Here is an 18604-nt window from a genome sequence, read left to right on the forward strand (position 1 = left end):
AAAATTAATTATGCACGCGCGCGCGTCGCTATCCGTTGATAACCGGAATTTCTATGAATTTGTGCTTCTCCTGCGCTTATCACTCTGTCGATTTATCTGTTCGCATAATCTACAAATCTCCGACATAGATCATCAATGTTTTCCATTAATTAGCACGATCGAACTTTATCGATTATCTCCATACGTGTTCTCAGAGTTTTTTTATTAATTTTCTTATACCGATTGTACTTGTCGAAACATATGTAATAATTAAATAAGCACATACTCATTTTCATCACGCCGTTTAAATAAATTCAAAACAGGGTTAAAGCACTTGCGAATACGAAAACAATTTGCGTTTAATAAACCCAATTATCTTGTTGCACGACACAGGTCAAGTCGTTGAGAGTAGAGGAATATCTGCGTCCGCCGCAGATCCTGTTACCTGTCTAAGTAATTAAGCAGTAGTTACGACATATGTTTTAGCGAAATGCCGCAACAAGCAGCAACCACGTATCTAACATATAGAAAATTGGAGCATGTTCGGAATGTATTATCGAAGAATTTCTATTTATGCTATATTACACTTTACAACAGTATAGAGAATCATTTTAAAACTGTCAAATAAATGGAAGAAAGAATTTGTATTGTCAATTACCTCCGTACTTCTTATATTATATAAATTAGTAGATAGCTAAAATTATTAAAGTACAATTATATATATCTCGTTGTCTTTGAGATTTTAAATCTTCATATTTTGTGTGCGCAATATGCAAATAGAATCGTCATATTGATATCATTGATTGAGTAAAGCCGTTTTAGAGCGTAGTTGTAATCGCACTACCACTCGCGACATATAGTTTGTATCGCCGTTAACCGATGCAAGACGGATGCGTTGCCCGATCGTTGAGTGTAACTTTATGCAGCGGAGCATTAAGGACAAACGTTTCGCTGTGTGTTGCAGAGTACTTGATGTCAGGAAGTCCACGGAGTTATCCAGCGCGATCCCCAGGGGTAGCTTCCACGCCAACCGTGACCAGGTGAGTTAGTACGATACCAACGAATTTTGCAAATCTGTATACGCGAATATGTGGAGTCTCTCGTGCTACCTGCGAATGTGACATATACATATTCTAACCGGCGCGACATATAACGCAAATTCTTGCGAAGGCACGCGAACGAGTAAGCGGATTTTTCTCGCTAGGCCAGCAAATCTGCGTGAGCCTTATCGGTTTACCTGCTGGGTGGATTTCACTGAATCTCGGCCATCGTCGCGATAAGTTATTAATCGTAACTTGCAAACTTTGTCACCGTTGCGTTAGCTTTGGTTTCACGGGATTAAAGTTGAATAAACATAGATTCAAATTATAAAGACGAACGCAGAATTTATAAACAAACAGTCGCGTTCATCGTTAATGTTAAAGTTGCCACTGCCATGAAAATACAAAATGTCAGACGAATTTCGATGATGATTTTTACCTGATTTTAACGATCCAAAAGCTTTCTCGATGGTTACGGAGGATGTCTTCGCGACAAAGAGTCTCGAGTGAGCGAAAAGTTTCTAAAAGAATCTAAATCAATCGATCGGGAAGAGAAGAAAGCCGAGCAGACGAAAGCGCGGTGGGAAGCGCTATAAGTACAGGGAACTCCGCGACGATCCAGCCGATGCGAGGCAGTCAAGAAGGAGCGTGAGGTATAGAGCGTGAGAACGAGACACGTCTAAAGATGTTCCAATTCAAATGAGTTGAACTTTTAAAATATTTAGAATGTTGAACAGGGCCGGTCCCGGCATTTCCATTTCGCTCCCTCGTCCTGTCCTTTTCGCGCCAAGCGTGCCGGTCGATCGCCGTCAGTGACGCGCACGAAATTTCGAATTAGTTCGCTCTTTATTCTACCTCATTACCGTCCTTCAGCATTCCTCCTTCTTTCTTTTCTCAAGCAGCTAATGGCCCACTACGTGCCGCAATTCATATTTCATCGCTCGCACGCAGAATACTTTTGAGCACGACTCTCGCCATGCTAATATAGTAAATATTCTTTACTGCGATTTCATTCTATATGATTTTATAAAGCGATTTTATAAATACGGTAAATGTTTCTATTTTTAATTGAATTTTTCACAAAAGAAACGCAACACTTTAAAATCACATTAATTATCTGTTGTTTCCGCGAAAAAAAATAACCGCATTTTAAATATCACATACGAGACTGATCGCATTTAAAATCTGATATCTGCATCAGTATCTGATATTGATGTTTTATGAAACATCTCGCTTATAGCTTGGATTATCCAATTTATGTCGTATGTTAATATGAAGATGTTCTCTTGTCGGAATTGCTAATGCGTTCCTTATTTAATTTCCTAAATTCCCTCAAATTATGAATATCTATATAGCTATGCGCATACCATTGTCTCGCGTAATCTTATATAATATTAACTATTTGCAGTGATTGACATATTGCTGGATTCTTGCTTTGCATTGCATATTCATAGGTAGTTACGCGAGTTCGTCGATCTTTTCTTGAGGATCTTGAACTCCGCTCAGGGATATCGATCTCATTCTATACTTATGCTACGCGGCAGTGCCTCTATTCTGAATTCTACGTACCTACCCTGTCAGCAAAATATCAGGGTATAAGACATTATTACTGTCATGTAAAGCTCACTTGTTTCATAATTCTATCTCGGTATATTGTAGATCTTCTATTGAGATATATCATCGCGCAATTTGCCTTAAGGGTCTGTCAACGGTGATCACGTGACCATTTTAATCGCAAAAAAATACGAGATTATCACAGAGAAACCGATAACAAAAAACGGAAAATCCAATTCAAAGATACCGTCGTTTCGAACGATAATCGCATCGACCCTTAACGCTTTCTCGCAGTTTTTTTTCTGTCGGCCGTATACTTTTTTTTCTCTCCTCGAGAAAACGCATACCAGTCTCGGCAAAATGATGAGAGAAGGAAGGGCCATTGGTGTCACCGGAAACAGCAGGTCAGCGAGACGGAAGGTACTCTGTTGCTGAGGCAACGTGGCTAAAAGAACACGCGGCGCCGCCCTTGTCCGAGAGAACGAAGGAGAATTTCCTACCCCGTTCCATCCTTCCTTTTACTCATCCGTTACGTCTTACCCCAGCTTCCTTCTAAGAGTGCTAACGACCGAATCCACCGAGAATACTGGTCACGATAACTTGGTCTCTACAGAAAAAAAACTATGAACTTCTCTCAATATATTACTAAACGATGGTACTCGCCATATATTTCGGAAAACTTGAATAAATTTCATTTCCTTTGCATTTATATATATATATATATACATATAATATTTAATTTGTTTTATTTTTTATTGATTTTAAAACGCGCGGTTAATATTTTATAGAGCATTTTGATATGTAACTTTACTTTTTAGTAAAAAAAGTCTTAAATTTTAAGTCAATTTGTCACACATTGCAATTTTTTAAAATTTACTTTGTTAGAATTCGTTTGTAGCTTTCATCTCTCTTTTATTGTATCGAGATGATAAAGACGATTAGCTTAGCGATTAATCGAAAACGCGATAGAAAAATCTTTGTCTCTGTTGTAATACGCTGATATTAGATAAAAGTTTTTTATATTTTTCTCTTTTTATGGTACATTACAGATATCAAAGGCTTCATATTGATCTATATACGTATCAAAGAAAACAATAAATTTTTTTATCTTTTTTCCCAATCAGGATAAATGGATACAGTCTTTGTCGTATTTCGGATATGATACGCAAAAGAACAATCGCTTCTCTACGATATTTATCGCTTATTAACTGCAACGATGTGGCTAAAAGAACACTCGACCGATAATAAGGACTCTTCTTCTCCTTTGTTTTGCTTTTCCTTCGAATGTTCTACCTTATCTATTCTTACCGCCTTGCTATCTTTCCTATCGTTCTCTAACTACCGAATCGATCAGATGACGGCCATTGTTACTCGCGAAAAATTAGCGCCGTTCTCAAGAAAGTTTTGAAATCACATCGAATTTATTTCGAAGCGTTTTACAATATTACGACTCCTATAAGAAAAATAAACTATCGCGACGTATTATCGCAGAGAAATATTACGGTAACTGCGTGCTTAGCAGTTCTCTTCTCCGACGTTACTTAAAATAATTAAATTTTACGTGCGCGATTTTTTTTACCGTCAATATTAAATATAATCTCTCAAAAAGTATTAAATTTATAAAATACTAAAAGAAATTTCTTTTTTGCAAAATAATATTTCTAAATAGAATTTTTTTTTTTTTTTTTTTTAATTTTAAAAGTGCAACTCTGTCTACTATATTTTTCTTTTTGCGTATAAAAACTTTTGTAATTTTTTAATAATTTGTAAAAAATGTATATAAAGTATATACATACGAGAGGAGGAACACGTCTCATGCAAACTGATCGACATTAAAATATTAAAAGATATTAAAAGATGTTAAATCAACTCATATTTTTTTTCTCGATGAACGTAAAGTACAAAAAAAACGTTTTTACATTTTTCTCGAAGTATCAAAAGCATGTTTTATAGCGAGATGCTCGATGAGGGTAGAATTATAATACAAGTCGATCTCGAAAGACTTTTATTACTCAAAGAATATCGAAATATCTTCCCTTTCAACTTTTTATCTTTTGTTCTTGATTTTTCGCGATATAAATTTTTTTATATCAATCAGATCATCGCTACTTAACGATGACAATAAAAATAACTTTTCGCTATTTTGCCGGGAATGTTAGGTAAACGACGAAAAACTAATAAAGGAGTACATCTTAATCCAAATAAATTCCTGGTTAAAACAGATCGAGAACACCGAGCCTCTCGCCTAAGTGCGCTTCGTTTAACTCCGCATTACGTCCCTTAATTCTCCGGGTCGCCTCTGCACTTTGAAAAGTAAGTTGTTTACCATGCATCCTTTCCCTATGTACTTGGGCCGCCTGATGCAGCTACGGTTACCGGGGATGCTTTTGTCTCTCTGCGGAGCGACGGCGGAACTATTTAAATTAATCAACATGGAAACCTTAATCTCGCCCGACGTCTTAATCCCAGCTTCAATTTGCGCGCGACCCGGACCTCCCTTCCTCTTAAACTTTCCGCCCGTCCTACCGAACCGAGTCTCGTTCGGTGGTACGCCTTTCACGGGACGCGAAGCCGGATTTAAAATGTTTTCTTGTTTGTAGAAATGTTTTCTATTCCCCGAAATGTATTCTCTCATCTCATTACGGCTTCTGTTCGTTATATAAGATATACAAAATTTTTGCGTGATTATTTTGCGATGAATTCGCTAGATTGTGAGTTAAAAATGGGCATTTGTAGTGATATATTATTATTAATCTTTGTATATTTATATAATTATCATTTTTTTATATAAATATATAATAATTTTTTTTCTTCTGAACCTTTTAATGTCCAGCTTCTAAGAAGCTTTTGAGAGTTTAACATCTCGAGCTACTTATGTTAGTTATGGATAAAAGAAGAAGGAAAAAATAAGCGGTTTATATCTGCAGAAGCATAATTCAAGAGAGTATGCAGAAATAGCTTACGATTTGCTTCTTATACATTTCCATAAAACTCATTTTATGGGTCTAATACTAATTATCCTAGTTAAGTCATTTTTATAAAGAATTATTCAAATAAATTTTCCTCGAATTGACACTGAAAAGATTGAGCATGCAATTTATTGTATGAGAAGTGATGTCTAAGGATCCTGCTTATCTCTCTAAACAATTCAACATTTCAGTTGTTTAAAAAAATTTTAATTGTACATTACATATATGAACGGGAAATCCGATATTATTCTTTTCAATTATTTATCACAGTCATATATCAATAATCGCTGTATGAAAATAGAATGTATGAATTTTTAAACAGTATAGATTCGAAAATCTATCAGATAATTTCAAGCTATGAAACGTGTATTCTTCAAACAACAAGCATTCTAATCCAGTCACGCGTATACGCGCAAAGTAAACGCGATACGACAAAAGTGTGAATCGGGCCACGCGAACGAAGAATAAAACGACAGCTATAAAACGGCGATACGTTAACTTTGCTTCTCCCGTTGCAATTAGTCGGAGAATCCTTATCGAACACTCGACGAGAGTGGTAATTGACCGGTAGATAAGGACGTGGGAAACATACCGCATCCTAATTTTAGACGACCACGCACGCACTTCGTGACCCGTGAAGAAAAAAGGGCATGACAAGAGAGAGGGTACCGTGCCATGGCGCCGGTGCGTTAATAAAATCCGGACGGTTTGCGTGACACGATGCGATACGGTCGCAGTATTTTTGGCCGTAGGTGCGCGCATATGCATTAAATTCTCTTCGGCACGTTTCGCACCTGCCACGCTTTAACTTCGCTATGCGTGTGAAAAATTCTCAAGACGCACTCGTAAAAGCCGCGGGTTATTCTTGGTAACGGGACTAAATAGAGAAACTCGAAGTTTGAAAGTTGCGCAAGCACGCGCGCGCTTTACGAGCGTACGCGAAAAATGAAAAGGAAAGTGAAAATGAAAATAACGATGCGGTAATAAAGATACATATAATTTTATATATTTTCGTAATTATAATTTTAAACGGACATATATTCTTTATATTAATGATTATTAAATAAAGTATTTCAAAAATTTATCAAAATTCGATTTTATGTTCACGCTTATTTTAAAGCTTATTTTAATGTCTTTTTGGTGAAGTAATTATGTTAACCTAAATATAATATTTAATTATTTGTGTAAAGAATCGTGTAACGCTCTAGCCGACGATGTTAGGAGCGTGCTTTTGTATGCGCGAAGAACGAGCGTGTCTCTTGAGAAGGGCGTGAGAACGGAAAGTAGGTCGCTGGTTACCGCGTGGCTTGGAAAGTACGAGTGACATCGCACTGGGACAAATTTGCATGAAATGCTTCCGCGAACAGGAAGACCATTCGTTTGGTCGACGCGTCTCTTGCACCGCGCGCGCGCGATGCCCATCTTAAAACCACCAAGTTTCAAAACATGGCCGCGCGCCGTAATCCCTACCATTCGTTCTCAAAATTCCCGGATATGTGGTACGGACGTGAATCTCGCCTCCCAGCAATATTATCTCATCCCAACGACAGAGATTTACTACGAATCTTACCGAAGAAAACTCTGAAGGAAAGAGAGTATACGCAGTTTCTATACAAGACACGTTAACATATATCGGTAGATAAGTTCTTAGTTACGACAAGTATTAGTACAAACATACAAAACTATTACTTCGATTAATTCTCGTGAATGTTGTATTTCAATATAATCTTTTCGAAGACATAAGATAGTATCTAAATAAAAAAAATTTGCCGATATGAATTGTAAATATTCACGTAAAGAAATTTATTAGCATTGGAAAGTTCTCCGAGTCATTTAACGCATATTTTTAAAGGATCTATTTACGATGGCTTCGAAAACATCCTTGCGAGGAGTCGTATTGTCGCAGGCGCAGATTTATACGACTGAAAAGTTCTAATAACACCCCATAGTATCCAATGTAAATGAACTATAAAACGTGGTAGTGTGTGAGATCGAGGAGTGGAAGCGCCGTTTTCTCTACGAACTCCATGTGGGTTTAACTTTGCGTTCTACAAGAATAGCTACCGCGCATCCTATAACGGTGAAACTTTCAAATATAAAGCAAATCTCCCCTATATCATCCGCTTTATTATAAAATATTTTCAATACGCGATAAACTCAGTCGCTTGCCTAGTTGTTCGATTTATCGCATGTAACCAGTTCTATTTTTAATTTGTCAAAAGTATATATAATAAAATATAAATTACTAGACTATTTTATGAATATTGACATTGTTATCCGGCAAATCTAGCAGTATATTAATACAATTCCTTCGACAATATAATAGTATAATTTATATATGAATTATTATTCGTAATCCTATTCATTTCGTGTTATATCTATGAGATAGCAGAACAAATAATAGAACATTTAATAGGATCCAAATATAATTGTTTAAAAGAGATATTAAGAATTATTTCATAGTAAAGTAATGATTTTGTGTCAGTATTGACAATATGATATATATATATACAGGGTTGGGAAAGTTACTTTACTTAAAAGTAACTCGTTACCGTTACCGTTATTTTTTCTAAAAAGTAACTCGTTACCGTTACTCGTTACCAATTTTAAAAAGTAACTCGTTACCGTTACAGTTACTAAAAAGTAACGAGTCGTTACAATTTCCGTTACTTTTTTACAATACAAACTAATAAATTATTTTGCATAAGAAAAACTTTTAAAAAATTGTAAGCAAGATTTCATTCAAGGTTTATTACAAAATAAATGATTAAATTTTATCGAAATTCTTTATTAATTTTTAATAAAATTTGTTGCTCCATAGTATCATCATTTAAATGCCCTCTTTGTGGTGTTAATACAGAGCCACCGATGCTAAACATTCTTTCTACAGATGCACTGCTTGGTAGAGCTGTATTATATTTAATAAAAAGTTTTTTAAGTTTTGGATAGTCGTTTAACATTTCTATATTACAATTATTTGATTTTAAAAACCGTTGCAATTCTTCTTGTTCAGATTCATTTTGCACCGTTTTTTGCTCAAAAATGAAAAAATCATCGCGATCGTCAGATTTTCCAGCTTTTGAAGAATTTTCAGTTGATCGGATTCCCAATAAATCCTCCAAGTAATTTTCAGCACGTTTTCTTTTTTCTCTGGTTAACCAGTTTAACTTAAATTTTGGATGTAAACATGCCGCTATTATTAATTCTTTTGTTTCAAATATTCTAAGAAATCTAAAATCAAATATAGTAAATTAAGCGACATTGTTTGTTTTATTGAAATTAATACTTTTGAATCAATAGTTTAAAATAAAATAATATTTTTCAATTAAATCCTTATTTAAAATTAAATAACATATGTATTAATGAAATTAATAAGTTACCTTTTATTTAAACCTTGCTGAATAGCTTCAACTAATGAATGGCAATCTATAAGGTCAGATTTATTGAGATTTTCTAATTTTCGTTGCAAGGTACTTAGAACTGGTAGTAAATGAGAGCTCTGCTTTTCCGAAAAGATAAAGCTCTCATTGGATATCGCGCGTCGCGTCATCGCACTGGTCTGCAAGAGCCATAAGTTGATCCATCACATTCAAGCATTTTTACAACATAATAAGAATGCTAATTGGTCGATTTGCTTACGGCTTTACGGTTAAGATAAAAATTTGATCACGCACAATAGGAAGAATAATATCTTAAATAAATCAAAAAATTTGAAAAAAGTAACGATAAAAGTAACTGTTAAATTCGTTACTCGTTACCGAAAAATGTAACGAAGTTACTTTTTCCGTTACAAATAAAATTTGTAACGCCATTACCGTTACAGTTACCGAAAAAAAGTAACTGTAACGGTAACGGCGTTACAAGTAACGCGTTACTTCCCAATCCTGTATATATATAATGTAAGTCTGTATTTCATAACAGAGATCGCTAGCTTAACATTAATTTCATAGCAAGTGTTACATCGTTGTTACCTGATGTTACCGTAAATCCTTTACGCTACGATCTAATTTCCAGTTTGGCACCTTGCGCGCCTCGCATTACTCTTGACCATAAAGCTCGGTACCCGTAAACATTAATCTACCTTGCCACACGCGTGTCCGTCATAATCATAATTGATAGTATGTTAATTACAATTTATGCAAAAACCTTCTTACCTGCGCGTACTACATCCCGCCGTAATTTCCGAAAACGTCCCTTAAATGTTGATGCCGACGCGACGATCCACACATTACGTCGCTGTGCATTTCGTATGTTTGTATGCGCGTTACGGTACCTTCACACACGGAGCATATATTATGTCAAGTATGTCCTACATTCGCGCACTATACGCAAATCAAATTCGACAACTCGTACATTTAATGTAAATAGGCAAAATATTGTTTAATCTGATAGCAAAAATTACGGTAGCAAAAATATTATATATTTTCGCTCTACCATATTAAATTTTTTATATTATCAAATAAAAACAATTAAGTCTCATATATTTAAACTTTCGCTACTGCTGAAAACATGTACAAACTTAAAAAAATGTTTACGTTTTCATATTAAATTAAAGTTTACCATTAAAATTACTTTATTAAAGTTTACCATCGACAAATAATTTCAAAATGATGGTATTATTATTTTAACTCATCGTTACATAACGCTGTTCAATTAAAAGAATTGCAGTTACGCAATTTTCTTTGTTCGCAGTATTACTACGAACAGATGAAGAAGAAAAGTTTTGCGTTCATTTGATGAAATAACGGAGAGCTTCGCGAACGGTAAACGAAAGCAGCAAATTGATGGAAAGGTATATTTTAGGGGATTCTAAGTAATATAAAACTGAGTGCACTGAGGAAAGCAGCGGATTGTTGTTTCGTGTTGTATCGTTGTATTTAGAAACTTTTAAAAGTACCGTTAGCGAGCAGCACAGCCTGTACACGTTTGTACTTGGCGCAGAAAGCGAAGTATGTTCCCGGCTAAGGTACTTGAAAAAGCGTAATGCGTCTCCAGTTACAATTATCTGCCGGAAAATTTCTCTATGCCGTTCAGACTCTTTTGTTTTTCTCCTAATGGGTTCGCATCGAATTACCGGGATATTTATTTACCCGTTCTGAAGATCTCGAGGGACAAGATCAAAGCTCGTGAGCTTCCTTCTACAAACAACAATTCAGAGAAAGTTATTCTCAGATGACTTTCGAAATTCAGGAAAGATAAATAACCGAAAATAAAATCATTATTAGACGCGAAGAACGTTAAATACGAAAATCGCTGTCGATGTGATATTTTCTAAATTGATATATCTTCAATTTTATATAATATTTTATTAATCATTATACTATAATCGATGATTATTCAATGAGATTTCATAGCAATAGGAATGTTTCTAACAAGTCAGTTACGACTAAATCAGAATTGAAACTCGTTTTACAGTACAATGGAAAAACAATCTAGACAAAATTTGTCATGCGATGATTTTAAAAAAGAAAGAGGAGAAACTGTCGTACCAGTTACGATATATACGACGAAAACTGTAAGAAAGAAGAAATGTGCGCAAGAAATAGAGGAACGGAGAAAGAGCGAAAAAGAAGATTTATCATTAGAAGATTTATGAAACCTGAGAGAGAGAGAAAGAGAGAAAGAGAGAACGAAATGCGAAGGGAACGCGAAGGAATCCCTCTTTATCGTGACTGCAGAGTATCAACTGCTTTTCACAGTCGATATTACTGTTCGCCGAGTACGGAGCAAGAAGAAACGAAAAACAATCCATGAAACGCGAGAAACATCGTGAACGATATTTGCGACGAAGGGGGGCACACTCGATTGGCTCGCATGAGTTTTTCCGATCCAATGAAAAGCTTCATCAGAGCACACATCGTCCGCTGGTTCGATTCGTTTATGTTGAAATCGCGGAAGTTCGAGGCTCTCATATTTTCGCTTTTATAAAAAGAACGGATGTCATTATTGCTTAATATGATTACGGTCTGTGAAATAAAGAAAATTTCCTCTCTTCGTCAAACCGAGAGAGGATCTAGTTCGTCTATAATCTATAACATCGATCTATAGCATCATGTTAAGCTCTTCCTCTAACATCACGCTTCCTCCATCCCTTATTCTGTCTTTCTATCTTATTTTTTGTATCTTTTTTTCCTTATTTTCCGTTATGCAGCGTAGGCTATTACTTTTTTTCTATTTTGTATTTCACGTTCTAACTCGAAAATACTCGGTAGTGACACCCGGACGGAGTTGCTTACAATTAATTCTTTTTTCACTGATTATATACAAGTTATACATATTGTGCTTTGTTGAAGAAAATTTACATTTTTTAATGTTTTATTAATTTTAACAATTCATGCGCAGCTTATCGGAAAAATGTACTTTACTTACGAGAAAAAATTCTGCATTTATGAACAATCTGTAATTTTGTATAATGCATTTACTAATCCGTACACCCCGTGAGGAGCGGCTGAAGATAATAATAAGACGTTTATATGAAAGCCTGGTAGTCGCAGAATATTCGAGCAAATCTTGAATCATAATAAAACTTGATTTCGACCCGTTATAAAGATACATTGGCGTTATTTTACGCGGCGCCGTGGTATTCACGGTTTCCTTTCTTCATACACCATTATTCTTTTGGACGAGTGTATTTTCTGCTCGTAACTTTCGCGAAGCATTAACCGCTCGTTTTCCCGTAAGAACGCAAGCGGAGACGAGGTAAGACGAGTTGCGGGACTTAAACGATGAAAAAGAACGAAAGATCAGAAAGAAAGAGAAAGCGAGAAGAGGGAAAGAGACGTAGATAATTTTTAATATTGTTTTACAACGACTGATCCGCAAAACCGAACGGAAAAATCAAAGAAAACTAATCCCAGAAAATATGAAATACAATAACGGATTACTGAGAGGAATAAATTAACACACACATATATACACAGAATTCCCTACATATGTATATATGAAACTTGTAAATACGATATATTACTATACACACATACATTAGTAATATTTTTGCAAATTTTATTTTGTATTCAAGTGTAAATACAGAGAAGTAACCGGTTTCAAAAAACGAACTAGCATATATAATTATATAATTAAAGTAAATGAAAAATGCTTTTACATGTGTCTTCAAAGAAATAATGTATCATATAAATATTTTACATTTTTGCGAAAAAGACAATACAGAGAAGGCGGCTGTAAGCGTAGAAATTCATTTGCGATCTTAATCGATCAAGATCGTAATTTCTATATAAAAGGAGCAAAATATGGAAGCGTCTGAAAATAAGAATTTCACAAGAGTTCAGTTTTTTCCATTTTTCCTATATACGATAGATAGGAATATGGAGGAGAAGAGGATATTGACACGTGGCAGATCATTGACATTAACTGAAATTCGAAGCCGACGAACTCGACGAGTTTATGAGCCGCTTCTCGGAGAATCGTTTCTCTTCCACGTCGTTACGGCATATGACCCGGATCGAAACTTGCGTTTTTCCTTCTCAGGAGTGCGATACGCCAGAATCTCTAGATCACACGCACGCCCCCGTACCGCATAAGAGGTCTCTCGAGACGCGTCGCTTCCGAGCTATTAGGAGCCGCCCGAGGATCCGCGGAATTATTTTAAAGTGCCCCGGCTTATCTCGAACGAGAGAAAAAATGCCGGCGCGCCTTGATGTACTAAAATGTCGCGCCTGGCAATTTCGAGGACACCGATTTATCTCGTCCGTATCCTACACACGGCTTGCACACGGCGGTCTCTATATGCCGGATATACGATATATCGTTGTGAGATAACAAGAAAAAAAATCTCTGTGATTTTTCAATTTCTCCTTTTTTGTTGAGCAAGTGTAATCAATGAATAAAATCGAAATATTATCCCTAGTGTGTATTAGTAATATAAAAAATATTTCAAAAACGTGTAACACATGTCAAAATATCTATTGCTACATCAGAAAATTTTACTTTATTTGATTAACGCGAATTGATATATAATACTTTTACGTATTGAAATATTTATATGTGTAATATCACCATTGTTATTAAACCGATCGTTTAATTATTTCAAAGATGAATTCATAAAATTGCGCAATATCGATAAAAGTCATTGTGTCAAGTATATATAAAACATCAATGCTTTCGCGATTTTCATCGTCTCTCTGTCAATCGTTTTTCCCGTTCAAATTTTATCTCCCATCTATGTAACGACGACAAATTATCGGCATTGATTGCTGCCGAGCCGTCGATGCATCTCTATCCTTTTGTTAGATGTAGACCGCTTGACGAGATATTGTGTAAACCGGACACTCGTAAATCGAATTATTTATATGTGTAACTTAAAGATATTACATATGTATTATACGTAAGTTGTGTAACCATATGTAGAATGCATCAGAAATTTCGCATCTTCTATCAGTCGAATAGAGATGCTTCGGCAAAGTTGTTTCAGACTTTCTTTTTAAGTAAAAATTCTCTTGAGATGTTAATCTCGAAAAATCGCGACGTAGAATTATTGCATCTATTGTCTGATAGAAAAATCGATCTCTTTGTTAGAATATCCTTCAGGCATTTTAACATTGTTCTTTGTCCTTTGGAATTTAATGTACAAAGAATATAAATGAGATATCGATATGAAGTATACTTTCCGAAATATTATGGAGATGGAAAATTTTATCCAACCTTACCACTGTCATCGTATTCCCATCAGAATACTCCCTAGGTATGCACAAATTTGATCTATATTTAATATATTTCCGACATGTCCCCTAAAATTAAAGTCAACGAAGCATGCAACCTTTCGTGATGGGAACGAGAAGTCTCCTTTAGAGAATTTCCATTTTCTGAAACTGGAAAAAGGATAGAGACACACATTTCATAAGCACTTTAAATCACAACACAAAAAAAGTAAATAATTTATATTTAATAAAATTTAGAAAAGAAATTTTTTACTGCTTAATTAATTGTTAGAACCTTTCAAATAATTTTAAACGCATAATTATAACTGTTTTATTCTAAAATTGTTTAAACAAGATTATCAAATTTAACATATACACACATATTAGTATACCAAGTTAATTATCACAGGACACAATAGGGGAAAAAAAAGAAAAAAAAAACTATTTTTAGAGAGAAAAGATATATAAAGGTTTTGCGATATATGAAGTTTATACGACGGTTGCAACGTTTTTTCGGCTTATCAATATCGTCGCGTTATTGACTCGCGCTTCGATCTTTCGCGTAAATTTATACGCAATATAAAACAAGAGGGATCGATGCACGTGCGTGCGAGTGTTTATTTCACGGCGCACGCTTTCCGTCGAAGTCAACATTTCCTCCCCGCGCGTTCACCGTTAAAATCGAGTTTGAGAAAGCTCGTTAAAGCGAACTTCTCCGACCCATCGCGCTGCCCTTCGCCGAAGGGATGAAGCGGAAAGCCCGGCGAGAGAACGGCATACGAATCGATATAACAATAGAGTTATGCAGCTGTACGTGAGTTAGGAGCGGCACAAAACGCGAAAAGTCTCCCTTTCACCCCACTACATTTCTGGCCGTACCACGAATGATGAGGCTCCCCCCCTCTCTGCATAATCCGCCCATATACGAGTTCCCCGATATACACGAAGGGTGCATAATTGCATCTAGATAAAACAGGTGAATGGTAAATCAAACTTGGATTTGCTCCCTTTGGTTCTCGTGATTACCGTACCTAATTAAGGATAGGTTTTCTCGCTCTGCGTCCGGCTAAAACGTATGCGAAAAAAAAAAAAAAAAAAAAAAAAAAAAAAAATGCAAAGGAAAAATAATTGATTTGATCAGAAGACAAGAACGAGAGGAAGATAATGTCATGAAAGATTTCCTATGTATTCCAAATTTGCAAATCTAATATACGATACACTTTTCTATTATCTCGTATTGATTTTTATTCTAACACATTTCCATATAAAATATGGAAAAAGAAAGGAAAGAAAGAGCTAATTGATGAATGCGAGAAAATGTAAAAACGTCCTTTGTAAATATCTTTAAACCGCAAATGAGAGAGAAAATAACCTTTTTCTTTCTTTCGTTTTCATTTATCTTGTCTTCGATAAAAAGTCTTTGAATATCCGGGAATTTCCGAGGAAATTCGGTTTTCCACGAAGGAAATCGACGTATCCTGTCGTATTTACAGTTCTGCGAGGAATCGTCCGGAACTGTTCGCTAACCCCACGGGACTTCCGTCTGCTAAACGTTACACTGTTGAATCCTACCCGTGTCCTACAGGAGTGAGTTCGACCCCCGACCGATGGGAATACATTATAATAAGGGCACGAGACGAGGCGCACTGTTTTGCGCCCTTTGCGTTGAGCCAAGTTGCATCGGAACTTTATGCAAATACGCAGTCAAACCGGTGACACTGAATTTTGATGAAATAACGGAATGGTACTATCGAAGCGTGCCATCCTTCTGATTTATATAACTACAAATTATTACTATATATTATACCCATCACATATCATTTTTAATTTTATAATTTTTTCTCTTAAATCGTAAGGATGTGATTAATTTATTAAACTCGAAAATTTTTGTATAATATATAATGTCTATGAATTCGGAAATATATATGTATACACTTTGAAATACATATAATCGAATACATTTACTTACAATACAACGATAAAGAGTCGGTTCATCAATTATTGATTGTCTAACGAAATAATGGAAAAGTATTTATATAGCGTGCTCTCTCTTTCTCTCTTGGACAAGTTCCGAAATAAAGTTTCGTGATTTTCGTTAACTGTATTAAATTTCAATTCATTTATAAGTTTTTATCGGCGTTCGGTGCAGGATCAAACGTCTGAAAGCGAATCGAGGCACCCTTTCATCTCGGCATATTGCCTCAGTCGGTGAGTTCGGTATAAATTTCGCGCAAAATCCGCGGCTCTCTGAAAAGTTTGGCATTTATATTATCCGGCGCAAATATCATGCCGTGTGTATGTCGCGGACAAGGCGCGCGCGATCATTAGCGAATTACAACTCGTTTGCGGACGAAGCCTTTGAGACGATCCACGTGTTCGGACTTTTAGAGTTTCGAACAAGTTAACGCGAGTAACTCCGTGAACATCGTGGAATAAAGCGCGCTCGGACGTAATTCCATGAATTAACCGCCGTTCGCGGAATCCAGATAGATGGCCCGTATTACATTGGGAATATTATGATCCATTTCATGTTACAAGATGTTATATTACGTCGACGGTAACCAATATTGCACGCTAAGCCAGACGAACAGCGGTAACCTATCCAGAGCTTACGCTAACTTCTCTCGCGATCGTGAGCGATTCAGCATATCGCCTTGGAGATGGACCTCACGTAATTCATCGCTCGCGACCCGCGACGTGAATCGATGCCTCGAGCACAGTAACTCGTTTAAGTTGTCGACGGACGTCGAAGGAAAAGCTACGATTACTACGGAATAATGAATACGCGACTATTTTGTAGAAACGCGACTAATAACTTTAGCCTCAGGTTTCATACTAACGATACATTAGCACGTTTCGCTACTGCTTAAGGAATATTAAATAAGTACGAATTATTAAATTCAGATATTTTTTATTTATCGCATATGTGTTTAAATGAAATATTGTATATATAGCGATCGATAGACGCGACACGCTCGATTTTCGTTGTCGTCACACTCCATTTCAAACTAGGTTGCCAAATCAAATACTATCGAAATACGTGTACAGTGTCCCGTATATAATTGAGCCTTTATTCCACGTTTAAAATAGAAGCGCGATGATAAAGCGGAACGAAGCGATAGACACCGCGAGACAAGAAAATAGGCACGAAGAGAAAGAAAGAGAAAGAAAGCAGAAAAAACTATACGTGTATTTGGATTATAAACAGAGAACCGTTCTCCTTACGTCACGCCAACATAAAAGTTAGTTCGTAGTTGGATAAAGATCGAGGCGTTGAGCGAATCGGGCGGAAAGGGGGAAGAGGTGGAGAGGGATCAAGAGGAAGAGAAAAAGAGAATAATGGAAGTAGAGAATCGAGAGAAAAACGAGAGATAGAGAGAGAGGAGATGCGCTGGAAAACGATCCCCTTGAACTCGGAGATGCAAACAGAAGAGTTGCAGTATAATGCGAAACTTATTATTGAGAAAGGTAGCCCCTGGCTGTAGGTTGCCAAGACATAGACGCCATAGCGGAAATACTATTGCCTTACTCTCTCCATTCTCGTTGTATGCCGTCTCTCTATTGCTCTATCGCTACGTCTCTCTCTCTCTCACTCTCGTTTTATCTTTTGTCTCTTTCTTTCTCTTTCGTTCCATTCCTTTCTCAGTTCAACTATATTGACTACAACTTGGTTTTAGTGCCGTTTCGTAATAGAAGCGCACACGCTACATCACATAACTATCAAGAGCTTCTAGCGAATTTAAACAAGATTCCGTCGCGCTGTAACAAGCGAAAAGGATTACGGTGCGTTAACAACGCTGTTTCATTTGCTTCTGCCGTGATAACGGTACGCTCTCATTATGATTGATAATTACATTTCTACTTTACTTATATAATCGAATCGGCGTTTCTCTGTATGCACACACACATACACCCTACATTGTTCATGACATCACGATAAGAGCTTCGTTTACCCTCTCTCTCTCTCTATCTATCTATCTATTTATTTTTCTCGTCGCATTTATAGTAGCACCTCTCATTATCATTTTCCGATTCGATTTGTAATAGTTAATATCGAGAGGCTCGTAAGAAGAGATCTCTCGCACGCGAATATTGCCGCGCGAATATTTCAATGTACGCGTAATGCGAGATTACGGACAACGAGTTTCATTATCGTCCCAAAAAGAACGTCGGGTAAATGACGCGCGATCAAAATAAATACGCGTCGCGAATCGCATCGATCTTTTGTTTGCTCATGATTTACATTGGCGAAGCTTGCGCGGCTCGTCCGTTCGTTATGCGCGCGTGCACGTTAATGACCGCCGCGGATATCACACGCGGAGATATCACACACGGGGATCGAAATTGAAATTAAAACGGATTCGCATCGCGAATCGTTTCCCCGTTTCGCGCGGGACGCACGATGCAC

General features: G+C 36.3%; 1 protein-coding gene across 8 annotated transcripts in view; it reads left to right on the forward strand.

Moving 5' to 3' along the window:
• Positions 1-18604, forward strand: part of Ten-a (tenascin accessory) — a 422894-nt gene that overhangs the window by 261594 nt on the left and 142696 nt on the right. For all 8 annotated transcript variants that reach the window (XM_070304904.1, XM_070304905.1, XM_070304906.1 and 5 more), the window contains one exon: positions 944-1019. In XM_070304904.1, coding sequence (XP_070161005.1) covers positions 944-1019 — 76 coding nt within the window. The remainder of the gene's footprint in view (positions 1-943; positions 1020-18604) is intronic.

The sequence above is a fragment of the Polyergus mexicanus genome, unplaced genomic scaffold, assembly GCF_030449975.1.
Source record: "Polyergus mexicanus isolate NDT 795.1 unplaced genomic scaffold, iyPolMexi1.0 SCAF_12, whole genome shotgun sequence".
In the NCBI taxonomy this organism is placed as follows: domain Eukaryota; kingdom Metazoa; phylum Arthropoda; class Insecta; order Hymenoptera; family Formicidae; genus Polyergus; species Polyergus mexicanus.